Source organism: Melanostigma gelatinosum (genome assembly GCF_949748355.1).
Source record: "Melanostigma gelatinosum genome assembly, chromosome: 6".
NCBI classification, from domain to species: domain Eukaryota; kingdom Metazoa; phylum Chordata; class Actinopteri; order Perciformes; family Zoarcidae; genus Melanostigma; species Melanostigma gelatinosum.
The window spans coordinates 12882428-12904705 of NC_136639.1; the positions used below are offsets into that span (position 1 = coordinate 12882428).

General features: G+C 41.3%; 1 protein-coding gene across 3 annotated transcripts in view; it reads left to right on the forward strand.

Moving 5' to 3' along the window:
* Positions 1–4983, forward strand: part of cemip2 (cell migration inducing hyaluronidase 2) — a 22574-nt gene extending 17591 nt beyond the window's left edge. For all 3 annotated transcript variants that reach the window (XM_079269596.1, XM_079269598.1, XM_079269597.1), the window contains 8 exons: positions 934–1149; positions 1247–1458; positions 1681–1863; positions 2073–2292; positions 2381–2482; positions 2579–2724; positions 2888–2994; positions 3106–4983. In XM_079269596.1, the coding sequence (XP_079125722.1) occupies positions 934–1149; positions 1247–1458; positions 1681–1863; positions 2073–2292; positions 2381–2482; positions 2579–2724; positions 2888–2994; positions 3106–3305 (1386 nt within the window). In that variant the 3' untranslated portion in view covers positions 3306–4983. The remainder of the gene's footprint in view (positions 1–933; positions 1150–1246; positions 1459–1680; positions 1864–2072; positions 2293–2380; positions 2483–2578; positions 2725–2887; positions 2995–3105) is intronic.
* The last annotated feature ends 17295 nt before the right edge of the window (positions 4984–22278 follow it).

Sequence of the window (22278 nt, forward strand, 5' to 3'; positions counted from 1 at the left end):
ATATTAGCATTACGTAGGTAAATGCAGTGCAGTACGTTAACCTGTTAACACTGAGACTGAGGGTCAACATACAACCTACCATAGGAAGCAGGTATCCTTGCATACATAATCATTTTACAGTATTATGGCATCGTGTCATGTTTACATTGTGGCATGCTTTTAATAAGCCTATTATTGCTCGGAACAGCCAATGACGGACACTCAAGGTGCAAGTTTCACTCCCAGCTTGTCGTGTTTGACTATATGACTTGGGGTCATGTTTCAAGTTAGGTACTCCTATGTGACTCCTCCGGTCCTGTTTTCAAACATTGTATAATTTGGTCAGTTTATTTTTTCGTCATTCACTCTTCCTTCCTCTTTATCTAGTCTTCTTCCTTCATTGTGTTTTTTCTGTTTTGTGGATTTACTGCTTTCAGGACACAGTAGTTGTGAACACTGTCTGTTTCCTCGTTCAAAATTTGTTCTTCATGCCAATACCCATCCCCTCATATCGATTAGATCACAACTCAGATCAGAGTTGGCAGTTATTTGAAGCATTAGTTAGACAGAAGAGAGGACAACAAATGGTGACCCCATGTCAGAGTCAGGCTTGTGGAAAACCATCGTAAATCACTACTGCCATCTTGTGGTGGTATAGTAGTAAGGCAGCACAGTGCACTGCCTTTACTTAAATGTGAGTATTTAAAAAAAATTCAGTAAATATAAACATTTTTTTGTTTATCTTCCGCTCATCAAATCAGATAAGTTAGTTATAAAACTCATCCTAAACATAAAGTAAACATTTCCAATTCCAGTAAATAGCAGCTGCGTTTAAGTGAGCAATCCCGAACAAACATTTGACAGAAGTGGCGCTTAATAATAGCCTGAATAGATAAAGTGCTAAAACAAATATGGTGGCCTTCACAACACTCACACAACAAATAACATCCTCAGGTGGATCTGCGGACGTTCTTTGGTCGCCCGGGGCAGTGGTTTGAAGAGAACGACCTGGACGGAGACAAAAACTCCATCTTTCACGATGTGGACGGGTCAGTAACGGGCTACACAGACTCCTACGTTGGCAGAGCAGACAATTACCTGATCCAACATCCTGGCTGTGTGACTATGTCCCAGTGGAGTGGAGTGATCTGCAGCGGCCGCTACTCTCAGGTACGGCATGCCCTCTACTCCTGTTGGTCTGTCCCTCTAATGTAAAACGTGCACTCGTCCTGACACTTGCACTCCACCACATCCGCTTCTCCTTCAGGTGTACATCCAGACCCAGGGAGCCCCCAACCTTAGTTTGTCCATCAGCAGAGATGAATACCCTGCTGCTCCTCTGGTACTGAGGGGGATCAACAGCCAGGGGGCACTGTCTCAGCAGTACCAGCCCATCCTAATGATGAGCAAGAGCTACACTCTGCACTGGAGTGGGCCTGCACCAAGAGAGGTTGTCCTCTCTCTCATCAACTTTGACAAGTGAGTAACACGACTCAGCAGCATGCATGTGTGTGACAAGTCATTTGATTTCTGTAATGTCTTGCAATTTTGAAAGGCATTGAACGACAAGACCGTCATTGCATTACATTGTGGTTTTCAACAGTTTTGTTTATTGTGTTCATCACATTAGAACTACAAATATTTGTTTGATGTAACCTCTCTCGCTCTCTCTCTCTCTCTCTCTCTCTCCCTCCCACTCAGAGATGACTGGGTGCGGGTGGGACTCTGTTACCCATCAGACACCACATTTCAGATCATGGCCGACATCAATGATAGACAAAGCAACACCTTTGATGACCTCACGGACTACGGCACCGTGTCGTCCCTTGTAGAGCTGGAGAAGAGGCCGATGGAGAGGAAGTACTTCTTTGACCGAACTGTTGGGTGAGAAGTAACAAAAAAATCCAATCCTCTCTCTCCCTGTATGCTCAAAAAGAAAGAGTGTGCTGAGCTTTGAGAGTTTGACTTGTTTTTTTTAATCCTGACTTGCATTGACAATCAAAGGTCGGCCTTCTCACACTGATGGCTGAGCAGTCTGAGACTCCCTGAGTTCCTTCAGTTAATTAAACTGTTTCTCCTTCCTTCACACCCAGCTTGTTGTGGCTCTACCTTCGAGCCCGGCATGGGCGAGATGGTCACAGCTACTGTTCAGCAAGAGGCTGCGAAAGAGTGAAAGTCATGGCCACCACATCCTCTAAACAGACCTGTAACTGTACATCCAAGGCCTACCCCAAGTACTCCAAGACACCCTCAGCAGTGGTACCTATGCCAGCCCTCAATACACAACCCTGCAAAGGCTGTGGTGCTAAACAGGTACAAGTTGCTCCATTTAAGATAACATCTGTTCATCCTCATAGAACACAGGCCACCACCGCTGCTGACCAATGTGTGTCGGTCTCAGCTTGTGTTTTCCAGTGAGCCATGGACCTCCTACCTCCAGACACAAGTCAAGTCTCTCAGTAGTGAAGAGCAGCAGAAAGGAGACAACAGCTCCTTTATCACTGTGAGCATCCCAGGCCCAACACATTACCTTTTCTATAGGATTTGAACTTGTGAATCAGTGTTCATTTAACCAATTTGTTCCCCCGTTACCTGCCAGGTGAATGAGGTGGCCATGCCCTTCACACGGCCGGGCTACTTCCTGGTCTCGGTGGATGCCTGCTCTGGGAAAGTCACCAAGAAAACCTCATTTGCCAAGATGGACGCCAAGATGGAACAGTACCTCAAAACTGGAATACCAGATAGGTGAGCCAGGGAAAATAAGTTCACTCTGCTCACACGGCTATATTTGCAGTTCTGATATGGACGTACAGTGGTATCAACATCTGAGACCGACTTTCCTAATTAGTATAAATATTCAGCAGCCCAGTAGAGGAGAGTTGTACAAAAGTGTTTGTTTCTTCGACAGGTCTATAGTGCTCATGGCAACACGAGGTCAACCAGAGGGCCTGGTTGGTGTAGCACCACATCTGGTCTCCTTTGGTTTGACCAAAGCTGCTGCTCTGCACGGTAAAGGTGAGTGACGAGCATCCATAATTGTTTCCCTTTCTTTGCCCGTCCAGTTATTGTATTTTGTGGCAAAGTGGCTCTTTCCTCATACCCTCTTATTGCTGCCTGTCACCGCAGAGAGTCTTGCACTTTGGGGGTTCCGGGGTAGTTCTTCACCCCCTCCGTGGGTCTCGCTACAAGCCGGGCAGCTGGATGAGTTCCTGGGGCTGCAGGAGCGGTATTTGCCTCTGGGTCTGGATGCATACGGCTGTACGCCACCTGAAGTTCAAAAGCGCAAAGACCTGGAGCTACTCAAAAAAGCCACGGGACTACAATGACCATTGTGAACTGTACAACTTGACTACCCAGAACACTTGCACACGGATACACACACATCGAGCTGATGAATGTGAACTGCTGAACCTTTTTAATTTATTAACAATGGCAGATGTTTACCAATTTCAAGTGGCGAGAAGGTGTTTTATTTTGAATGGGGTGAGTATTTTTGTGATGTGTGTGTGTGTGAAAGTATGCCTTGGGGCCATTGAGTCAATGCACTTTCCGTTTTAAAGACACAACTTGCCTTATCAGCCAAAGTGATCAAATGGAGCCTCACAATAACTCAGTTGTTTATCTTAGAACTGTAAAAAAACAAACCCAAAGCAACATTTAACGTTTACCCACCCGTCGTATTATTTATCATGTAGTAAATAAAAACCAAATGAATTTGATTGAGTCTGGAAACACAATGCATTAGATACACAAGCCAAAAGGAAATTATGAAAATAAATTGCATTGTCCCTGAAATGAGACCACGTTCGATTGGTAGAGAAAATTAAACGAGATGGATTGGACGAGCTCGGGTCAAAGGGAAATAATGAAAATAAATTCAATTGTATCTAAGAATCAAACGGCAATATTCAGCCAAAAATGATCATGAAGTGTAAAAGATAAGCCATATTCATATTGAAATAGTTGAATAGACATAAGCTATCTTGCCTTTGTAACATACAAAAATGCCATTACATAGACAAATTACTGCTATGTACGCCATTACTCCGCTCTACCGATCCTCGCACGCATCTTTCATCTCTTTAGTTGATGTCTGTAACGACTGAATCTTTAACTGGAAAACCTCTCGTCTTCGTGCAGCTGCTGAACTAGACACTGCAAAACTAGCACCTTTGTTATGGATTCCTACATGGACTTATTGGATCTTTGATCGCATATATTTATTTATCTCTTCACAGTGATTGTGTCTCAAGTGCTGTTCACACGTGCAGCACAAATTATAAATATATATTACATTTGTCTTTTTGTTTTCTCAAACTGTAAATGTTTTACCTTTCATCAGCCTCGTTCGTGAGCTTTTCTTATGCATCATTGCTCAACCCGTGTTTAGATGGAGTAAATGGTGCCTTCTTTCTAAGAGTGGCTGCACAGTAGTGGGCAGCAAAATGTATACAGGTCATATACCAGCTGTAAGGTATACGGATTTATAAAGTGTGTAATCTTTGAAAGGTTGTTTGGATGTGAGCAGGGCTCCCCCACTGAGCAATGATGAGTACCTATCTGTGACTGTGTGTGTGAGTGTGAGTGTACTTCTGACCGTGTGAGACAGACAATGACCCTGTTGCCGCTTAACCACTCTACTGTCAAAAAGAGCAGAAGAACGAGAGAGAAAGTTTTCCAGCCCGTGCCTTTTGCTCAACGGATTGAAGAGAGTTCTTCTTGATTTAATTGGAGGTGAACTTTGTAAATATGGTGTTTAATGCTATAACAGTATATGTAATGGAAATGTCAAACAGGTTGTGAATCGTGTGTCTTTACTGTGTTTTTTTTTTTTTTTTTTTGTCAGTTGCTAAGTCATTTGAAAAAAATGTAAGCCGATTCATTTGATGTGGAAACTAAGCATTTGTTATGCAATTGCCAATTAAACAAACATTTATGCTTTGTGATTTAAAAAAAAGATTCAATTGTTGTGCTTCCAGCAGTAGCGTGAAGAGAATGTCCCCTCTGAGTTATAGGTCTGACGGATACAAATGAGTATTTGTATTCAATGCGTTTGCTTTGTTTGCATCAGTTCTACAATGTTTCCGCTTGGGGGCAGCCTAGTATTGTTGAGGAATGCTTCTACTCTGAAATGCATCTTAGCACAAATCCACATTATCATACAGGAGACTCTGACATGAAGGCTGTTCAGCCGATTGTTTCCAAGTGACAATGTCTTAAAGAAGTGTGTAACTTCTGTAGGAATATTGAAATTGTCAGTTTTTTTTCCAGCAAGAGCAGCTTTTAGTACACTTAACAAAATCACCGTCAAACTGTAGCCTGAAAATAACTCACTGTTTACCACTCAAGCCGCCAACGCAGAGGGAAGTGGCCACTGGCCGGGGGGAATTTTAATGAGCCTCTGGAGAGCCACTTAGTTTTTCTCGATTGCTAAGACTTCTTGAAACTGTCACCCATTCTCTCAAAACTGTAAACACAAAATCTCATCTTCAAGCACTATTTACAAAACCTCTGAATCCTCTTGCAAAATGAAACTTTCGCCTCAAAACAGTTTCACCTGTGCTCAAAATCAAACACTGCTCTCAAATCATAAACAAAGTGATCAAAATAATATACACTATCAAGCAGTCAGTAAACAATACACCAATAAATAGAAAACACATTGTTCAAAACATATAGTTCTCAGGGAGAAGTCGATTTTTAATCTCAAAACAAATTTCATATGAACGAAAACATGTTCTATTACAGTCGCTCAAAATTGATCAGAAATGACTACTGTGCTTTGCTCTTTGCAATTTCTTTTGTTCTTCCTCCTCCTTGTACCCCTATTTGTACAGTACTGTACCCTGCATCTCACAAACGTGTCCTTTGTCTCTGTGATACTGTAATTCTTGTTCTTTGTTGATATGAACCTGCAACCAGTAACATGGTCTATGACTGTTGCTCGAATTTCATCAGATATTTCCACTCCGTCTTCCTCTTCCTATTCGTCCTCCTCTTCCTCTTTCTTGCCCTCCTCGTCGCCCACCTCTCATACGCACTTGTCCTCGTCCTCTCACATTGTTTCTTCTATCCATTCTCAGACTTTCTCCTTCCCACCTTCAACCACCTGTTTGCTCTCTAAACTGGCTTATATTGGTTGTGTCACATCATTTGATGCAAGTGAAATCCATTTTGAGTGATTGTGTTTAATCAATGACATGTGTTCTCTATTTCTATTTGATTGTTGCCACTTGTGTTTACCAGTATGGATGACATGTGCATTACAGTGCAGAATGTGTTTAGAGTTTTGCTGAAAAGTCTAAGTGAGATCTGCAAATTGTGTTTTACCATGTGACATAGTTTAAGGCAGCGGTTCCCAAACTTTTTAGGCCGCGCACCCCCTTCTACATCCCGACCGGCTTCACGCACCCCCAACCCCCCCCCCCCACACACACACCTTAAAAAAAAAAAAGCAACAGAGCCGCATAAAAATCGGACGAATGAGAGAACAGTTTGCTCGCGCGTGGCGTTTGTTTACAAGATTTAGTCCGCTGTTAAATGTTGCAGTGTGAACACAAACCGAACAAAGGAGCAACTGCAACAAAGCAAACGAACTGAAGGTGTGAAAACGCCCTGAAACACTGCAACAAAGTTTCAATAACGTTCAGTGACACAAGGCGTCACTTTTAAAGAGCAATACGGATCGCGAGCACACGCGCACAGGCTCAGAGGCAGATTATCACATTTAATTTACAATTAATGAGCGACTAATGTAGCCAGGATGTCTTCGGACAAAGCATCGATGCAGCGACACAGTGTTGTTGGACACCGGGATCATGTCCAACTGTTTTGCTTCTTTCTCCCCAATCATACATTCCACCATCTCTCTGGCAGCTGGCAAGCACACGTCTTCAGTGATTGTGTGCGGTAGCCCCTTTCTCGCTATTCTGTAACCAGATATGAAGCCCGTAGTGCGTCATTTATAGACCAACACATGAATGAGACTCCAGTTGTTTTGGCTGTTTTGTAACTCCTCCAATTTCGATATAAACAATGTAAGGGGCTTTTGACTTGCACTGGCATGCTTGGTGTTCAGGTGGCGACGTAAATAAGAGCTTCAGACTGTTAGCCAGAACCTCACTGCACACCACGCACTGTGGCTTTGGGGAATCTGCGTTGCCAATCCAAGTGAAGCCCAGACACAGATACTTTTCATCATATTTCCTCTTTTTTTCCCAGTCTGATGCTCACTCTCGTTTCCTCTTTTTTCACCTTGACTCCGCGATGGGCCGATGTGCTCCCGATTTGTCTGTGCTGCACCTCTCCGTTCCCCTCGCCTCCGATTCCTCTCTCTCTCTCTGTCCCTCTCCTCTTTTACGACTGATAGCTTCAGATGTCCCACCTGACAGTTTTTAAATTAAAATTACATTTTTTTTAAATATTTAATATTATTACACCATCAGACCGCCATTACACTTTTCCTCTCGCGCACCCCCTAGAGGCAGCTCGCGCACCCCCAGGGGTGCGCGCACCCCACTTTGGGAATCCCTGGTTTAAGGTATTGACAACAGACTGCACAATTAGCTAAATGAGTTCAGGCAACTGAGAACTTTTTTCAGCCAATGGGTTTTAGTGTTTTTTAGTGTACATTTACATATGCCAGATAAACACGAGGCACACTGCTGCTGCCGATTGGCCAAGTGAGGCGGATCTATTCTGCGTGTGCTCATGTGTGAAGATCCTCGGCAAAACTGTCACTGTCTAAAGAAATCTGGTGCAATCCTCACGCACCACAGCCCACCATATGGCACAGATAGTCAATTTACTCGTCCATAAAATGGTTTCTGACAATGAAGACCCAGTGCTCCAACACACTTTACACCATTTTGGAAATGAGAGAGGACAGATTGGTGTGACACAGTTATCAGTCAGAATGATGCGCATGAGGACCGCAGCTTCTTCTGACACCCAGGCATCTGCCACGAGCAGAAAACACAAAGGCACGCACCGCACCATCCTCATTGTTTCTCACTGATACAGAAACAATCGGTGAGATTGTTACTCAATATTTCCATCAGATCTGCCATTGCCACAGCGTATTTCTAAAGCTTTGTGGGGTTATAGATATAAATGTACCCCCCCGCTCTATATATATGTATGTATATATATATATATATATATATATATATATATATATATATATATATATATATATATATATATATATATATATATATATATATATATAATGTGTGTTTTTGATTATGGGTGGACAGAGCATTCTTTACAGCTGAGTTTTAATTATGTAATACTCTGGCTTTTGAACTGTGCAAATACAATTAGAGAAATGCCAAGGCTAAAAATATGACACTGCAGAGACGTGTGTGTGTGTGTGTGTGTGCTGGAGTGTGGGCGGTGGTCTTCAGCTACGCACTGTATATGATAATATAATGTAGTGCCCTCATTTGCTGTCTTTCAGACTCATTTATTATTATTTTACAGCAATAATCACACAGGCCAACAAATTGACAGCACTCTGCCTTAATATAAGAATATAAGAGGAAACACAGTATCAACACGTGTTCTTCAGCTTCTCATCACCATTTAATAATAACCTGGAAATATAATCGAATAATTTCCTGTTTAATACATTTAAATGTGTGATTTAAAAGTAGCTTAATCGCTGAAGATCATGAACAACTCTCGAGTCAAAATCTGAGGTGGCAGTAAATGCTGCTCTACTGAGCTAGGCTAGTTTTAGCATTACGTACATTAGTCTGGATGATTTATTCATCATGGCTGCCTGCTACCTTATTTATGTGGGAGAACAAGTTCAATTCCATGGCTGTCTCACCAGCACGCTGTAACCAGGTTTGGCCTGCTTACTTTCACAGGTTTGTAGCTTACTTTCACAGGTTTGTATAGCTGTTTGTTTGTTTTTGGTGGATACATTTCTCGAGCATGAAAAAAAGTATATATTTTGTCAACAAGTCAGGTTCTGGTCTTAACTTAATTAATAATTAAAGCAATATACCCCTGTAGCAAAAACTAACATGACCACTGGCATTAGAAAGAATAGCGTCCTGTCTGCCTTCAATTTTTGGATGACTGAGCATCAGTGGCGGCTGGTGGAAAATGTTCTAGGTAGAGCCATCCAATCAATTTCAGCAAACATCCCAGTATGATTTAATGCAAATAAAACCTAAGGTGTCAAACACGCATTACTACATTGCAGTTAAATATTTAACATTTATTCCAACACGAAAAAAAGCAGTGAATAACACTTTGATAAACACGTCAGGACATCTTATTTTAGTCACCCTCACAGGCAATTCAGTATAATATATATACAGTATATATATAAAAAAATATAATATAACGTGTGTATTTATTGAGATGCCCCTATGGACCTTGTTATAGGAGGTAAAGATCAGGAGAAGTAAACATGAAGTGCAATTATGAATACTGATGTTAAATTAAGCTATGATGAGTTTTCACTGTTAATTTAACATCTCTATTACATGTTGATGCCTCCATGACCAAGTTAAGCAGATGAGACTGAGGACAACTATGTAGAAGAAAAGATGTTCACTTATAATTTGGCTAGCTGACAGAGTTCTCCATGTGTGCCCTGGTGTTCTCATGTCTCCTTACCTCCTCAACCCTAACTGTCCATGCTGGATCTGTCCCAGTTGTTTTAAAAAGCTAACTAAGTTATTAGCATGACTGCATCCATCATTTATATCTTTAATCAGCAATTGGCTGAACTGCTTCATAGACCCGCCTCCTGTGGGCCATTTCTCGATGGCCCCAGCGCTGCTGAGACGTGCAGAGAGGAGGTGCAGGAAAAGCATATATTTTGCGGAGATATCATAATTTACAAATATTACTGGGTACTTTCCATATTTCAAAAACACAAATATTGTCCATTTGTAAAATGTATTATTACTATAATTTTTATTTTTTTTGTGGCTCAAGGTGGGGCCACGCCCCATGGCCCTCTATTGGCCAGCCGCCACTGCCGACCATATTTGCATAGAAATGAATTGTGTATGTGCAGAGTAACAAATACTCATTAGCCGAGTCCACTCAGGAGCTTTGTAACCCAACAGTTTAGTATATCCGAGGTAAATGTATCTGGATTTCCCAAAGGTTGCCACATTGCATAATTTTTTAATCTCACCATTCAATCGGTTCAGTGGTTCCAGTTGATTACCCGCTGATGCTCGGTGATGGTGGTCCTGAATAATTAAACAATTTTGACAGCCGTGTAGGGGTCCGTTTCCATGGCAGCCCCTCTCCCGGTGTCCTCTCTGCCCTGAGACGTAATGTAAATCTCCTGTCTGCTTAATGTCACAGTAACAGCAGCAGAGTGGCACACAAAAACATGTAAGGATGGGGTCAGTGGGAGCTTTTGATTACGTCTCCATGGCCGGGTCCTGCCTCGGGTTCCTCGTCACGCAGGAGCACCTGTGACCACACTAGGAAAAGCTTCCTGTCTTCATCACGAGTGTCAGAGTGGCTATCTGGGGCCAGGTGGGACATGTAATACAATCATGCAGTGCATAGCTATTTGCTGTGTTGATAAAACAGTTGGAGGAGGCCAAATGTATTTTGTGGTTGGCTTCCTTCAACAGGACTGCGTATAGCAGCAACCCAGGCAAACTGACCACAAACAGCTTCTTCATGAACTGATGAGTCAGTGCAGAGGTGGGTGGGATCGCTTTAAGGTCACAGAGGGAATATTTTAATGATGTCTGTAATCTTTTCTGACACTATATTGAAACACACACACCTAAAGTCTCCCGATCTCCCCTCACACACAACACTGCTCAGACATAGTCAATTACCCTTTAACATCAAATGGTTCATCGGCTCCCTAGCCCTTTAAACAGTGAATTAACCTTATCTACCTGTAGATGAAGAGGTATGGGTGTGACGGTTATAGGCTTGTCCCAGTCAGAGCTATTCCTGCAAAATATGCCATGTGCTTTCGACGCAGCACGATACTGGCTAATCGGGCCCAGAGGAATGCAATAAAAAAAGGATTATGATGCAGTTATTTGTTGTCAAAAGTGCTTATTCTGTAGTTTAATCATTCATTCAATTAATATGTGGCTACGTGTTGTGTTCGGGGACTCAAAGGGGCTGTAAGACACTGAAACCCAGCATGTGATTTTAAAGCCAAACTTCCAGTGTGTCTCACCTGATTTGTCCATTGTGCTCAGTGTGACCCACCAGATAATTCAGAGAACGGCAAATGAAATTGCTCCATGTGAGTAACAAACATTAAAAGACCCTTTCATTTATAGTGGGGCAGATAAAAGCAATTATACAAATTATACAAGCATGAAATATTTTGTTTGTTTTTCAAGATGGCCACTAATTGGGCCTCCCGAAATTAGTTTCCTTCATAAAACTGTTTGTATTTCCACGATTTAAATGATCTTGGTCTCTATTTCTGTGTTTTTAAGTACACTGGAGCTAAATATGCTACACTTTTAGCCTTCTGACTCAACATTTTCAAAATTTTGCACAATTTTGATGATTTAAAGAGAAACCTTTTAAGTAATTGATATTTGTAGCAGTAACCACTGATACATGGGGTGTATGGGTGTGGTGGTAGAATTTGTACCTTTGTTTCAGCAGTCAGCTAAATCCCTTGGATGGACTACTGGCACTAGTCTTCATCACTGGCCCAACTCTCATTCATGGCTCCAAGAATTGCCAATGTACCGTAGCGGCAATGGCCACACCCCGGTAAACCGCATTGGCTCGCGGGCTAAACTAGATGAGGGTAGCACACAGAAGGTCTGTGTGATGGAGGACATCTTCTCATTATGGAAGTGATCAAAGAGATATACTAAAAGGATAAAGACAATTTACAAGTCCTCCAATCAACACTTCCAATTTGTCATCAAGCAGCCAAGTATTTCTTAGCATCATTTTTCCTCCACAAATTACTTGTAAGTGAGTTTGGCAAACAGTTACAAACAGTGGTTCCTAACACTAGCTCCAGATCCTTGACCGGATTAAGGATCTGGAGCCAGGGTTCGGAACCACTGTTTGAATATTAACTGTTTGCCAAGTAAGTTCCCAAACTTAAATCACTTACAAGTAATTAGTGGATGAAAAATGATTCAGATCCTTCACAACAGTAAAAGTACGAATACCATACTGATGAAACAATCCACAACGAGTAAATGTCCTGCATTCAAAACCTTAGTCAAGTATGTTATAATCAGCAAGGTGTACTTAAAGTACCAAAAGTAGAAGTACCCGTGCAGTAAATAACCCTACGCCCCTAGCCCCAAATAATGCCCACTCAACCCACCCATCAACTCTGTTAAATTGTTCAATCTGTACACACGACATCATTGCACTTCTGTCCATCCTGGGAGAGGGATCCCTCCTCTGTTGCTTTCCCACAGGTTTCTTCCTCTTCTCTCCCCATTAAAGGGGCTTTTGGGGGAGTTTTTCCTGTTTCGATGCGAGGGTTCTGGGAGAGAGGATGTCGTATGTGTACAGATTTTAAAGCCCTCTGAGGCAAATTTGTAATTCGTGATTTTGGCCGATACAGAAATAAAATAAATGTAATCAAATTTAATTGAATGTGTGTTTTAATTATGTCATGCTTGAAAATTCTAAGTTGTACTACGGTCATGTTTAATATTTGAATGTGTAAAAATACATTTTGATGTATAAATTCAGGGACAATCACTGAGTTCTCATTTGCACCCAACAGCCTGAAAATATACAGTAAGTTGTCTCAACTGGTTTGACATGTTGGCCCAAATATAGTGTCTGTAGTCTGTTGGTCATCTAAAGAGAATAATTCAATTAAAAACACCTGAACATTACTTTCTGCAACATTTAGCTGGTTTACGAGTCTAAAGTGGCTTGAGAACTTAAGGCGAGAAGGTTCATTTAATGTCACAGCACCTTTCAAACACAGCTGCAATTCAAGGTTTTATGGCAAGGAAATGCATTAGAAAGGTTAATATATCCAGCATCCAGCATCCAGCAGCAGAAGTGAGCAGAGGGCTGTAAAGACCCGCTGACGACATCATCAACTGTCTGAAGAGACCTGAAGCCCCGCCCACGCTGCTGCACAGAGCGCCAACGCTTGTATGGTATTAATTATCGTTAATATTATTTATTTCTTCAGATGCATCGATACCGAAACATATTTCTGATATCAGTCCAAAACTGACTCAAACAGCCGAATCAGCTGTCGGTGACGACATGCAGATCCGGTATTGGATACCAATATTTTAATAAATAACAATTCAGTACATTTTTATCTGTGTATTTATTTGTCTCATTTCGTTTTTCAAAGTTAGGAAAGCAATGTTTAAGTCAAGCCTGATTTTGTCTTAGACATAAAATAATGATCATAGGAACTTCCACACAGTGAGGCATACAGCTAATTAATAACACTGGTATCAGATCGGTACTCGCTATCGGCCGATACACCAAACCCAGGTTTCATTATCGGTATAGGGACGGAAAAAGTCAGATCCTTGTACCTCTATTCATTTATTTGTATATTTCATGTATTTATTTGTTACTGTGTTTATTTATACATTCATGTGTTTACATACGTACATTTAAAAACGTAGGTATCATATAGTGTATATATATATATGGATACAATTGTGAATTAGCTTTAGTAAAGGTCATTAGGTACCCATACACGAGTATAGAGACCCTTTACCAAGGTGGTGGCTTGATCCTCATCCAAAGTCCTACTATCTGCCCCACTATTAGTCATTTTCATTTTGTTGTACAGTGACCCTGTGGAGGCTGTTAAGGCTAAATGTGCTGCTTTGAACACAATCACAGTTTTGTGTTTTTGCTGAGGACTTGCTAAAAGGCTTTTGCTGTGGATGCTCATTGGTTTGAATAAAATCTGCTCTTATGCTGCCATCAAAATGTCCATGGAAGTATGCAGCTATTGGTGTTTGGCAGTCACGATGTGGCTGATGACTATGAAAATCACGATAATGATGGCAGCAATCATGCCCGATGTTGCCTGCCTCAATCTCCAACTAACACAATTCTTGCTGTGAAACCAATTAGCTGTTGAGACAAATCAAGTTGAGACATGAAGTGTTGTTACTCATCAATGTTCCCTGGAGAAACTAGATGTCTGTCTGCTGCAACTGACCTAACAGCCCCCAGGGATCGCAGCGTAAATCCTCCGAGACACAAAGTAATAAGCCAGAAGACGTACAGTTAGTTTACAGAAACCTGCTTACCCTGATAACCTTTGCAGTCGGCCGGCTCAGTATGCAATGCAGTTGCTCACTATTTGTGTGTCCCCTAATAAGCTGAAACACTGTTTGTATTTCTGATTCTGCGATCTCTGTATTGAGGAGGGCAAACTGGGTACAACACAAAGGCTTCTTCACACTTTCTGATTCGATATAGATTTTGTATGTCAGTTACAAAGAGAAAGGCCATAACATTTTCACAACATTGTTGATCGATTGTCTATAATGTCCCTGCTCTTCAATCACAGATGAAACCCTGAACATCTATTCAACCGCACAGAGATACGGAGCATGGAAAGACATACGACGGCACAAGTTGCTGCTGTTTAGAAAGGTTCTCTACTGTCAAGTGCTCTGCCTCATGAACACAAAAAAGTGCAAGTCATTATCTACACAGGTACAATTGAATTAAATGGCTTTTTGTCCTTCGCTGAGGTTTTTAGTGACGATGTTTCCCATTGAAGTTCAAGTTCTTTTCTACCTTTTAAGAAATGTAAAACACTCAATCCGTAGTGTTATAACTTCAGGTCACAGTCTTTTAATGCCCCCTTTATTCCTTCACTTTTCTATGCACGCTGTTCGTCCTCCCCCTCAACCTCCTCCTCATCATCCAGCTCCTTTCACACAATTATTGTCTCTTCTTATTTGTACCTTACATGGACTATTTGCAATAACAAGTTTGTTGAAGAGAACCACCCACTCACTGCTACTCAAAGTAAGTAATTGATTACTAATTGCCACGCTGTTATGTGGACCTGTTGTCGAAGATGCTAAGTTTTTTAATTGCTTTATCTTGTTCACACACTCTTAGACCCGTCTTTCCTCTCTGATTCAATATGTAAGTTTAATTTACGCCTGGGGAGGCTTATGATTATTGTGTGTATGTGTGTGTATGCAGCAGGTGCACACGGTGGCATGATGGAGCGGTGTGTAAATGAATGAAACCCTGATCAGAACCAGTTTGTACCTGATGTGACAGGCAACAATTGGATGAGCCACTTTGCATTCTTACAACTGCATCGGTGCAGACATGCCATGACGGGAGAAGGAAGAAAGGGATGGTGAAGAGGAGGGGAATAGTGGGAATGGATGGAAAGGCAAAGCATGGCAGGAAGGGGGGGGGGTTAAAGAACAAAACAAAGGGGGGACAGATACTGACAAGAGAAATATAAGGAGGAAAGTAGATTTCTGATGGATGGATACCAGTGAGCCACCAGTGAAACGTTATGTCATGCTCATGTTTCCAGACAACAGAGAGGCATCTCAGGGCCCTAAATTGATCAGCGGCTTGACAGGGGCCCCTCACTGTTGTCCAACAAGACCGCTCCTCCCCTCTGTTGCTGTGGCATCCAAGTGATCTCTTCATTAATTCATAGCAGAGCGCCAAACTAAATTAGCACTCGTTAGCCACCCGCTGTTTACTTTTCTTTATTTGCTATCATTAACCCTCCTCCCTTCAAACTGTGCAGTGCGTGCGTGTGTGTGTGTGGTTATGTCTGTTTGTTGGGAGGGTGAGGGATTTAGGGTGGGCATCATAACAGCCTCACCTAGCAACCTGCCCTGTGAGATGCTCAAAGGGTTTGGATCACTGGGGGTGACATGCACACTGAGCCTCCCACCCAGCAGACCCTCAGAGAGACTAGGGGGGGGGGGGGGGGGGGGGGGGGGTTGTTGATGACATTCCAGCTGCCACATGTTCATCAGGCCCAGAGAGTAGTCAGGTCTGCAGGAACAGGTCCTCCCTAGCAATTACATTCTCTTCTACTCTCTATCACCCCTGCTGAAGCACGAGGCCTTGCCGACTTATCACAGGAAACGAGACGCAGAGCGATGAGGAAGAGCAGAGGAGACGAGCCACGTCATTGACGGACAAGGGATGCCATTGCTTCATCTTCATCACCTTGGACATTTATTTAATCTTCATGGCCGCCAGATGAGAGCTGTTTTGCATAGAGCTGCAACACAAGAAGAAATCCTCTTTTTCTTCTTCATCTTCTTCCCTTTTCAGACTTTTGTGGCTTAAACACAGACTAGGCTTGTCATAACAAGCACTTAAACAAACCAGCAAGAGTTTTCAGATTATTACAGTACCTGATCATAATATTTGGAGGAAGGGTTGGCTGGTTTTGGTGTTGATGATGTAATGAGATGATTGTGAAAAACGTGGATCCTCAGCCCAGCTTTTCTCCTGGATCTACAGATGTGTTTTAATAGGGATTGACAGTGTCTCTCTCACACACAGACACACACACACACACACACACACACACACACACACACACACACACACACACACACTGGCTGCGTCATGCCCTGTCCTCCAACACGCCACCTCTAGCAGAGGGACGTCTTGCCCACCTGTGGGTTCTGACTTCTGGAGCCAGCCATCTTCTCTCAGCCACCATTTCTCTCTTCTTCCAATCATCTGACTTTTTCCTCTTTCCTCATCTGGTTGTGACGCTTTCCACCTTTCTGTTCAAAGTTTTGTTCTTTTCAAGGAAAGAAGGACTTTTGCTCAGAAGAGTATTCAGAAGTTTAAGACTCGAGGGTGTGCGAGAAGGACCGTGATTCCGAAAGGAGCCTCAGAGACCTTCAGACTGGTAAGACATCAGCCATTTTGAATTTGAATGCTCTCTTGGAGATGAAGCTTGGGCTGAGTGTATAAAAAAATATATATGGTACACGAGCCAATTACAACGCTGATTATAATTGACATACACAGAAATTAAGATGGAATCATAGTTGAGGAAACAAGGCCACAGATTTGGCAACTAAACTGTTATGGGATCATTTTTCATGTGTTCAACATTTATTGGGCGACAATAAAAAATGCATCACGTCAGCCGTGCTAAGAGATGAATGCTGAGAAGTGGTCGGCTGCTGGGGTGCTAAATTAATGATAGTTGTCTCCCCATGTTCTCTCTCTTTCTTGCTTTGCGCCTCCATCTGTTGGCCGTTGGACTCAGAAGCAACCATATGCTCTCTATGTATGAATCATCCACAATAGCCTGATCCCTGTTAGTCTGATAGAACATGGATTTAGCACATTTCTCCAGGACAAGCCTTTGAGGCATTCTCTGCCCCCTAAGCGGAGTGATCGTCTTTTCACTTTCTTTGGACTTTGGGAGCAGATTAAAGTAAACCACCTGTCATATGTGATGTTTGGTTTCTCCATCACACCTTTAACAACTACAGCATAACAGCATTTCATGCCCCAGCCGAGGGCCAAGAATCATTTTATAAAAGTTTAGGAGTTCTATCTCTGCGATACAAACGTAGCTGAAGACGGAAGATTCGGTCGCGACCTGGGTAGTTCTCACTCGGCAGAGAACTGTCATTAAAGACGTAATCTGTGTGTGTGTGTGTGTGTGAGAGCGTGCTTTTGTCTCTTCTCCACAATATAGTAATTAGTCTGTTTCTGTCGTTCCCTCATTGGTGTGTGTGTGTGTGTGTGGCTTGGAAAGAGAGCCAGCACGAGTGAGTCAATCAAACTCACACATTCACACACATGCTCAAAAATCACCAATGCATCATCTTGTGAGCATATTGAGAATATCACGGGTTTGCCGTCTGCCATTCAGACTGTTGTCAAACAGCCTGTGAGATGTGTCGGAGTTTCACAGCACTATGGACGGTTTTGGTGACACCACTCAGAGACTGCATTTGCTTTTGGCTTATCATCTATTACAGCTTGTCAGCCAGTTGAGTCTGTCCCAGCGGAATTACAGACAGCTGCACGAAGGTTGAAACAACTAATGATAATGCTTCTAATCTTATCATGGGTTTATTGATTTCTGAGGATGCAAGATGACAAACGATAACTCACACAGTTTATGTTGTAGCTGCAGGGTTGATTTTGCAGATCTCTGTCTACTTCACCAGTATTTGAATACTTGATAGAAATTCACAAATTCGGCCACAGAAACACACATATTGTCTGTGGATGCTGTGCGTGAATTATTGATGGCATCAGCCTGCTTAAAAATGCATCCCCAACCTTTCTGTCGCACAGAGAGGAAGCAGTAATTAGTTCGGATGTGAGAGGAGATAGAGGCTAATTATCAGTGGGTAACACAGCAGCCCTCGTCCTGTTTTTTGGAATAAACTTTCCTTTTTATTTCCAACAGATTCTGCCGGTATATCAATTTGACAAAAATGCTACATTGTTATTTCCATCACATGGTTGTCAAGGGAGAAAGGGGGATGAGGATGAGGAAGATGTATTTTCCTTTTGCCTAAATTTACAGTAAAGTGTAAAATATGAATGCAGAGTCGGAGGAAAGCCTCGGATGGGCCTCTTAGCGGACCATTCCAAGTTCAAGGACAAGACCACATCCAGAATTCATTACACAAATTTCCTATTGATTTGCTCATTTGAGTGAGCTTGCTCAAGTCTAGAAGCTCAAGAAGTTGACGGTCAGATCTTGTGAAGGAAACGGGAGTGACACCTGCCTCCTGCCATTAATACCAATGATTATTTCGTATGGAACTCCTGCGTGGGTCAGATTTTTCTCTCACTCTCTGAACACCGAGCGGTACTTTTCTTCAGGAAATGGAGAGTTTAAGAAACATTAACTGGAACGCATTAATATGTCAATTTAATTAATCGTTTTTTTGTTCAGTATTTTTTTGCGTATACTGCAATATCAATATCTGCGGTTATAAATCAGGATGTGCCCCCCCCCCCCCCCCTGTGCTGTCAGTTAATATATGGTCAGTACACAGATGAGATTCTTTGCAGCAGGAACGGGATAATCAGCTCCTTAGAAATGAATAGAAATCCCCATGAAATCAGATCAGGAAATTAACAGATCTATTAAATAAAATATGGAGAGAGTAATCTTTAAATAAAAAATACATTTATTGAACTTCTACAATATCTTTATGTATTTGACAGTTCTGCAGTTTGCCTCCTTTCTAAGTGTTTTGGAAACATTCATTGAGTGTGTCTCGGTAATACTTTAATTAACTGAGGTTGGAGTACTTTCATAACCCCTGAACCAAAAACCTCTTGGCATGTACATTTTTTTCACCGAATGCAGTTTAAAAAAAGAAAAAAGAAATCATTAAAATCCTGCTGGCAAGAAACAGATTAACAAAACTGACCTCCCCGTTAGCCTTGAAAACATTGTATGCAATGATTTTTAACTTCGTATCACCTGGATTTCCTCTGAGAGAGGAATAGACTGAGTGTGTATACAGTGCAGGTTTTCTACACATTGCATCATGCTGACAGTGTGAAAGCTGTACAATCAACAGCTCCTTTGAACAAGACATGAAAACGCCAATCTACTCCAGGATTAAAAACACAACTTTAAAAATTCAAACATCATTTGATCGTATCACTATTTTGTAAAACAAAATTCACAAATGTAAGAAAGTTATAAAATTAGAATCAAACATTTTGATTTGAAGTATTTTTTCACAGATTTAAAATGCAAGGCAATCAAAAAGTCATTAACTGAACCGTTTTCTGCCGAGAGTTTAATTGGAACTCATTGACATTACAAAGTACAACGGATATTTTCTTACTGTCTTCTCTCTCCCTGATTTTGTCATCCAGAGGAAAATGACGAGGAAATCTCACGCTAGAAGAGTTCTGACCCCGCTGTGCATTGAGTTGAAGGTAGGAAACGCACTTCCTGTTTTCTCCAGGATCTCCAACACAATACACAGATAATGGATCGGTTTTAGAATGAGTTCATTATTAAGCATGTATTGACTGCATATATTTAGATTTACATTTATTTGTTCCGATACACAATATAAGCTGATTAGGATCTGAAATGATTTTATCAATCTTATCTGCAAATCAGCTGATTTCATTGCTGCTAATTAATTTCAGAAATATCCTTAGTCATGCAATTAATGACTTGCATTTCAAGGGGAAAAGAAGTTGACAACATGACAGAATTTGTTCACTGTTGAATTTTAAGTACACGTGTATTAAGGTCAATGAGACATGAAAGCTTAAAGGCCTTCTTTAAATTATATACTGTACTTATAAACACTGTAAAATGAAATACTTGTGAAATTAAAGTGGTTGCAATCAGGCTCTGAGTCTGAAGACATGAAATACTTCTGTATATTTTACCTGTGGCTCACACTTTTGCCTACATTCTCGAGGACAAAGATTTCTCACTGTGATATACATGTTCAGTCAAAGCTGGGTATTCTCTGTCAGAGCAGTGACACACGCTGTGGAGAAGATTTCATGTGCAATGATTCAAAAGCTCAGAATTGACCTAAGCAATGGAAATGTGACAGTTCTATAAATTGGCGTTCAGCTTGAGATGAATAATGTGTACCAAAAGATCAATTTGTTCATTTAAAAATGAAACAATAACATCACAGATTTCTGGGTTTCCTTGTGGTGGTGATGCAGTACAACACTTCAGCTTTCAAGATGAAAGCATTTCTTCATCTTTTTTTACGTCTTGAGAGAAGAGATGCACCTTGATGAACAACAAACTCCAAGATGAAAAAGTAATTTCTTATTAAGAAAGTCTGTCAATGAGTATTGTGGGAGATATCAAACTAAGCGAGCAATTTTCTCAAGCACTTTGATAATCCTCCAGCTACCTCCTTTTGCAGGGGAATGTTTTCCTCTTCTCTTTCTTTTCTTCCCCTCTAACTTGTTTGAGCTTGACACAACCCCGGAAAAAAGGATTCCACTAATCAGACAGCTAATTAAAAAGCCTCTCCAAGTAAAGGTACTTACAGACTTAAGTTCAAGGAAATGATCTGAGATTAAAGGGTATACTTTGGTCAGACGAGCATAGGTGATTCTGATCATGTTTATTTTTTTTGGTGTTGTTTCATTTGCATGTCGGCTTCACACCAGCTGGAACTGAACAAGATATACTCTTGTGATTTTAGCAGTGTTCTGCTTTATCATTTTCGTTATTTCTAATAAAATCCTTGCTCCGTGTGAGACGATGTGGTCATCTGCCATTTGTAGGAAACAGTTCTGCAACAATCCAGCAGATCAGTGACTGATCCTGTAAGATGGTTGCATATTTCTGCGCACATTTATACATGTGTGTGTGTGTGTGTGTGTGTGTGTGTGTGTGTGTGTAAGAGAGAGAAACCATTAATATGTTTAAGAGTGATTGCTTGTTAGTCTGCTGCTGGTGTGTTTTCATGGATGTAATGGTGTGAAATTATACATGAGCGCACGTGGTGCAACATGGGAGGATTATAATGAAGTAGCGATGATGCAACCCAAAGTTTTCAGTTTAGTAACCCTGGCAACCACACAAGATCTTTGATGTTATAGAAAGCGGCGGGGGATACACCGACTGGTCCAGTGAGGTCTTATTTGCCCTGTGTCCCCATTTTTCTCATAAACTGAAAATTTGAATTAAGCACGACATTTGTTTTTCTGTGTTTAGGAGCTAGTCCCAAAATGGATTTATAGAAATTATGATTTGGGATAACCTCCATCTTTTTTTGTTTGAATCTATATTAAAAAATCAACATATCATATTCTCCGTGTGTCGGTATCCACTGTGTAATTTCTATAATTGCTTTAGTCTCATTCAAGGACACTTTTTACATAAACTTTTGAAAAACTGGAAAAACCACAGTGTGCTAGTGTGTGTGTTACCATAACTTGGGCTGAAATAAGGGAAGTTTTAGACACTTCAGTGTTAAAGTATTCATTCTCACTGGGCAGGGCTGTGTACTATATAGAGCACATGTAGATCTGTAACTACATTTGCGTATTTTGTTAAATTAATGTATTGCTTAAATGTGTTGTTATAGAATAGAATATACTTTATTCATTCCCCTGGGTAAATTAGGGCGTGTATGATTTTAGCATTCCAGCTGCTATACCCAGATGGTGTGAAACAGAGCTGGAGGCGAATAAGAAATGAAAATAAAAACATAATTCAAGGTGTTAATTAGGTTAACTTTCACATTTTATAATCACCCACAGCAAACATAAAAGTCCCTGAAGCAAAGCAGGCAATGCATACAGTCTGCGGGACTTTAAGACACGACTCACATGTCACACTGCAACACACAGCTCTAAAAC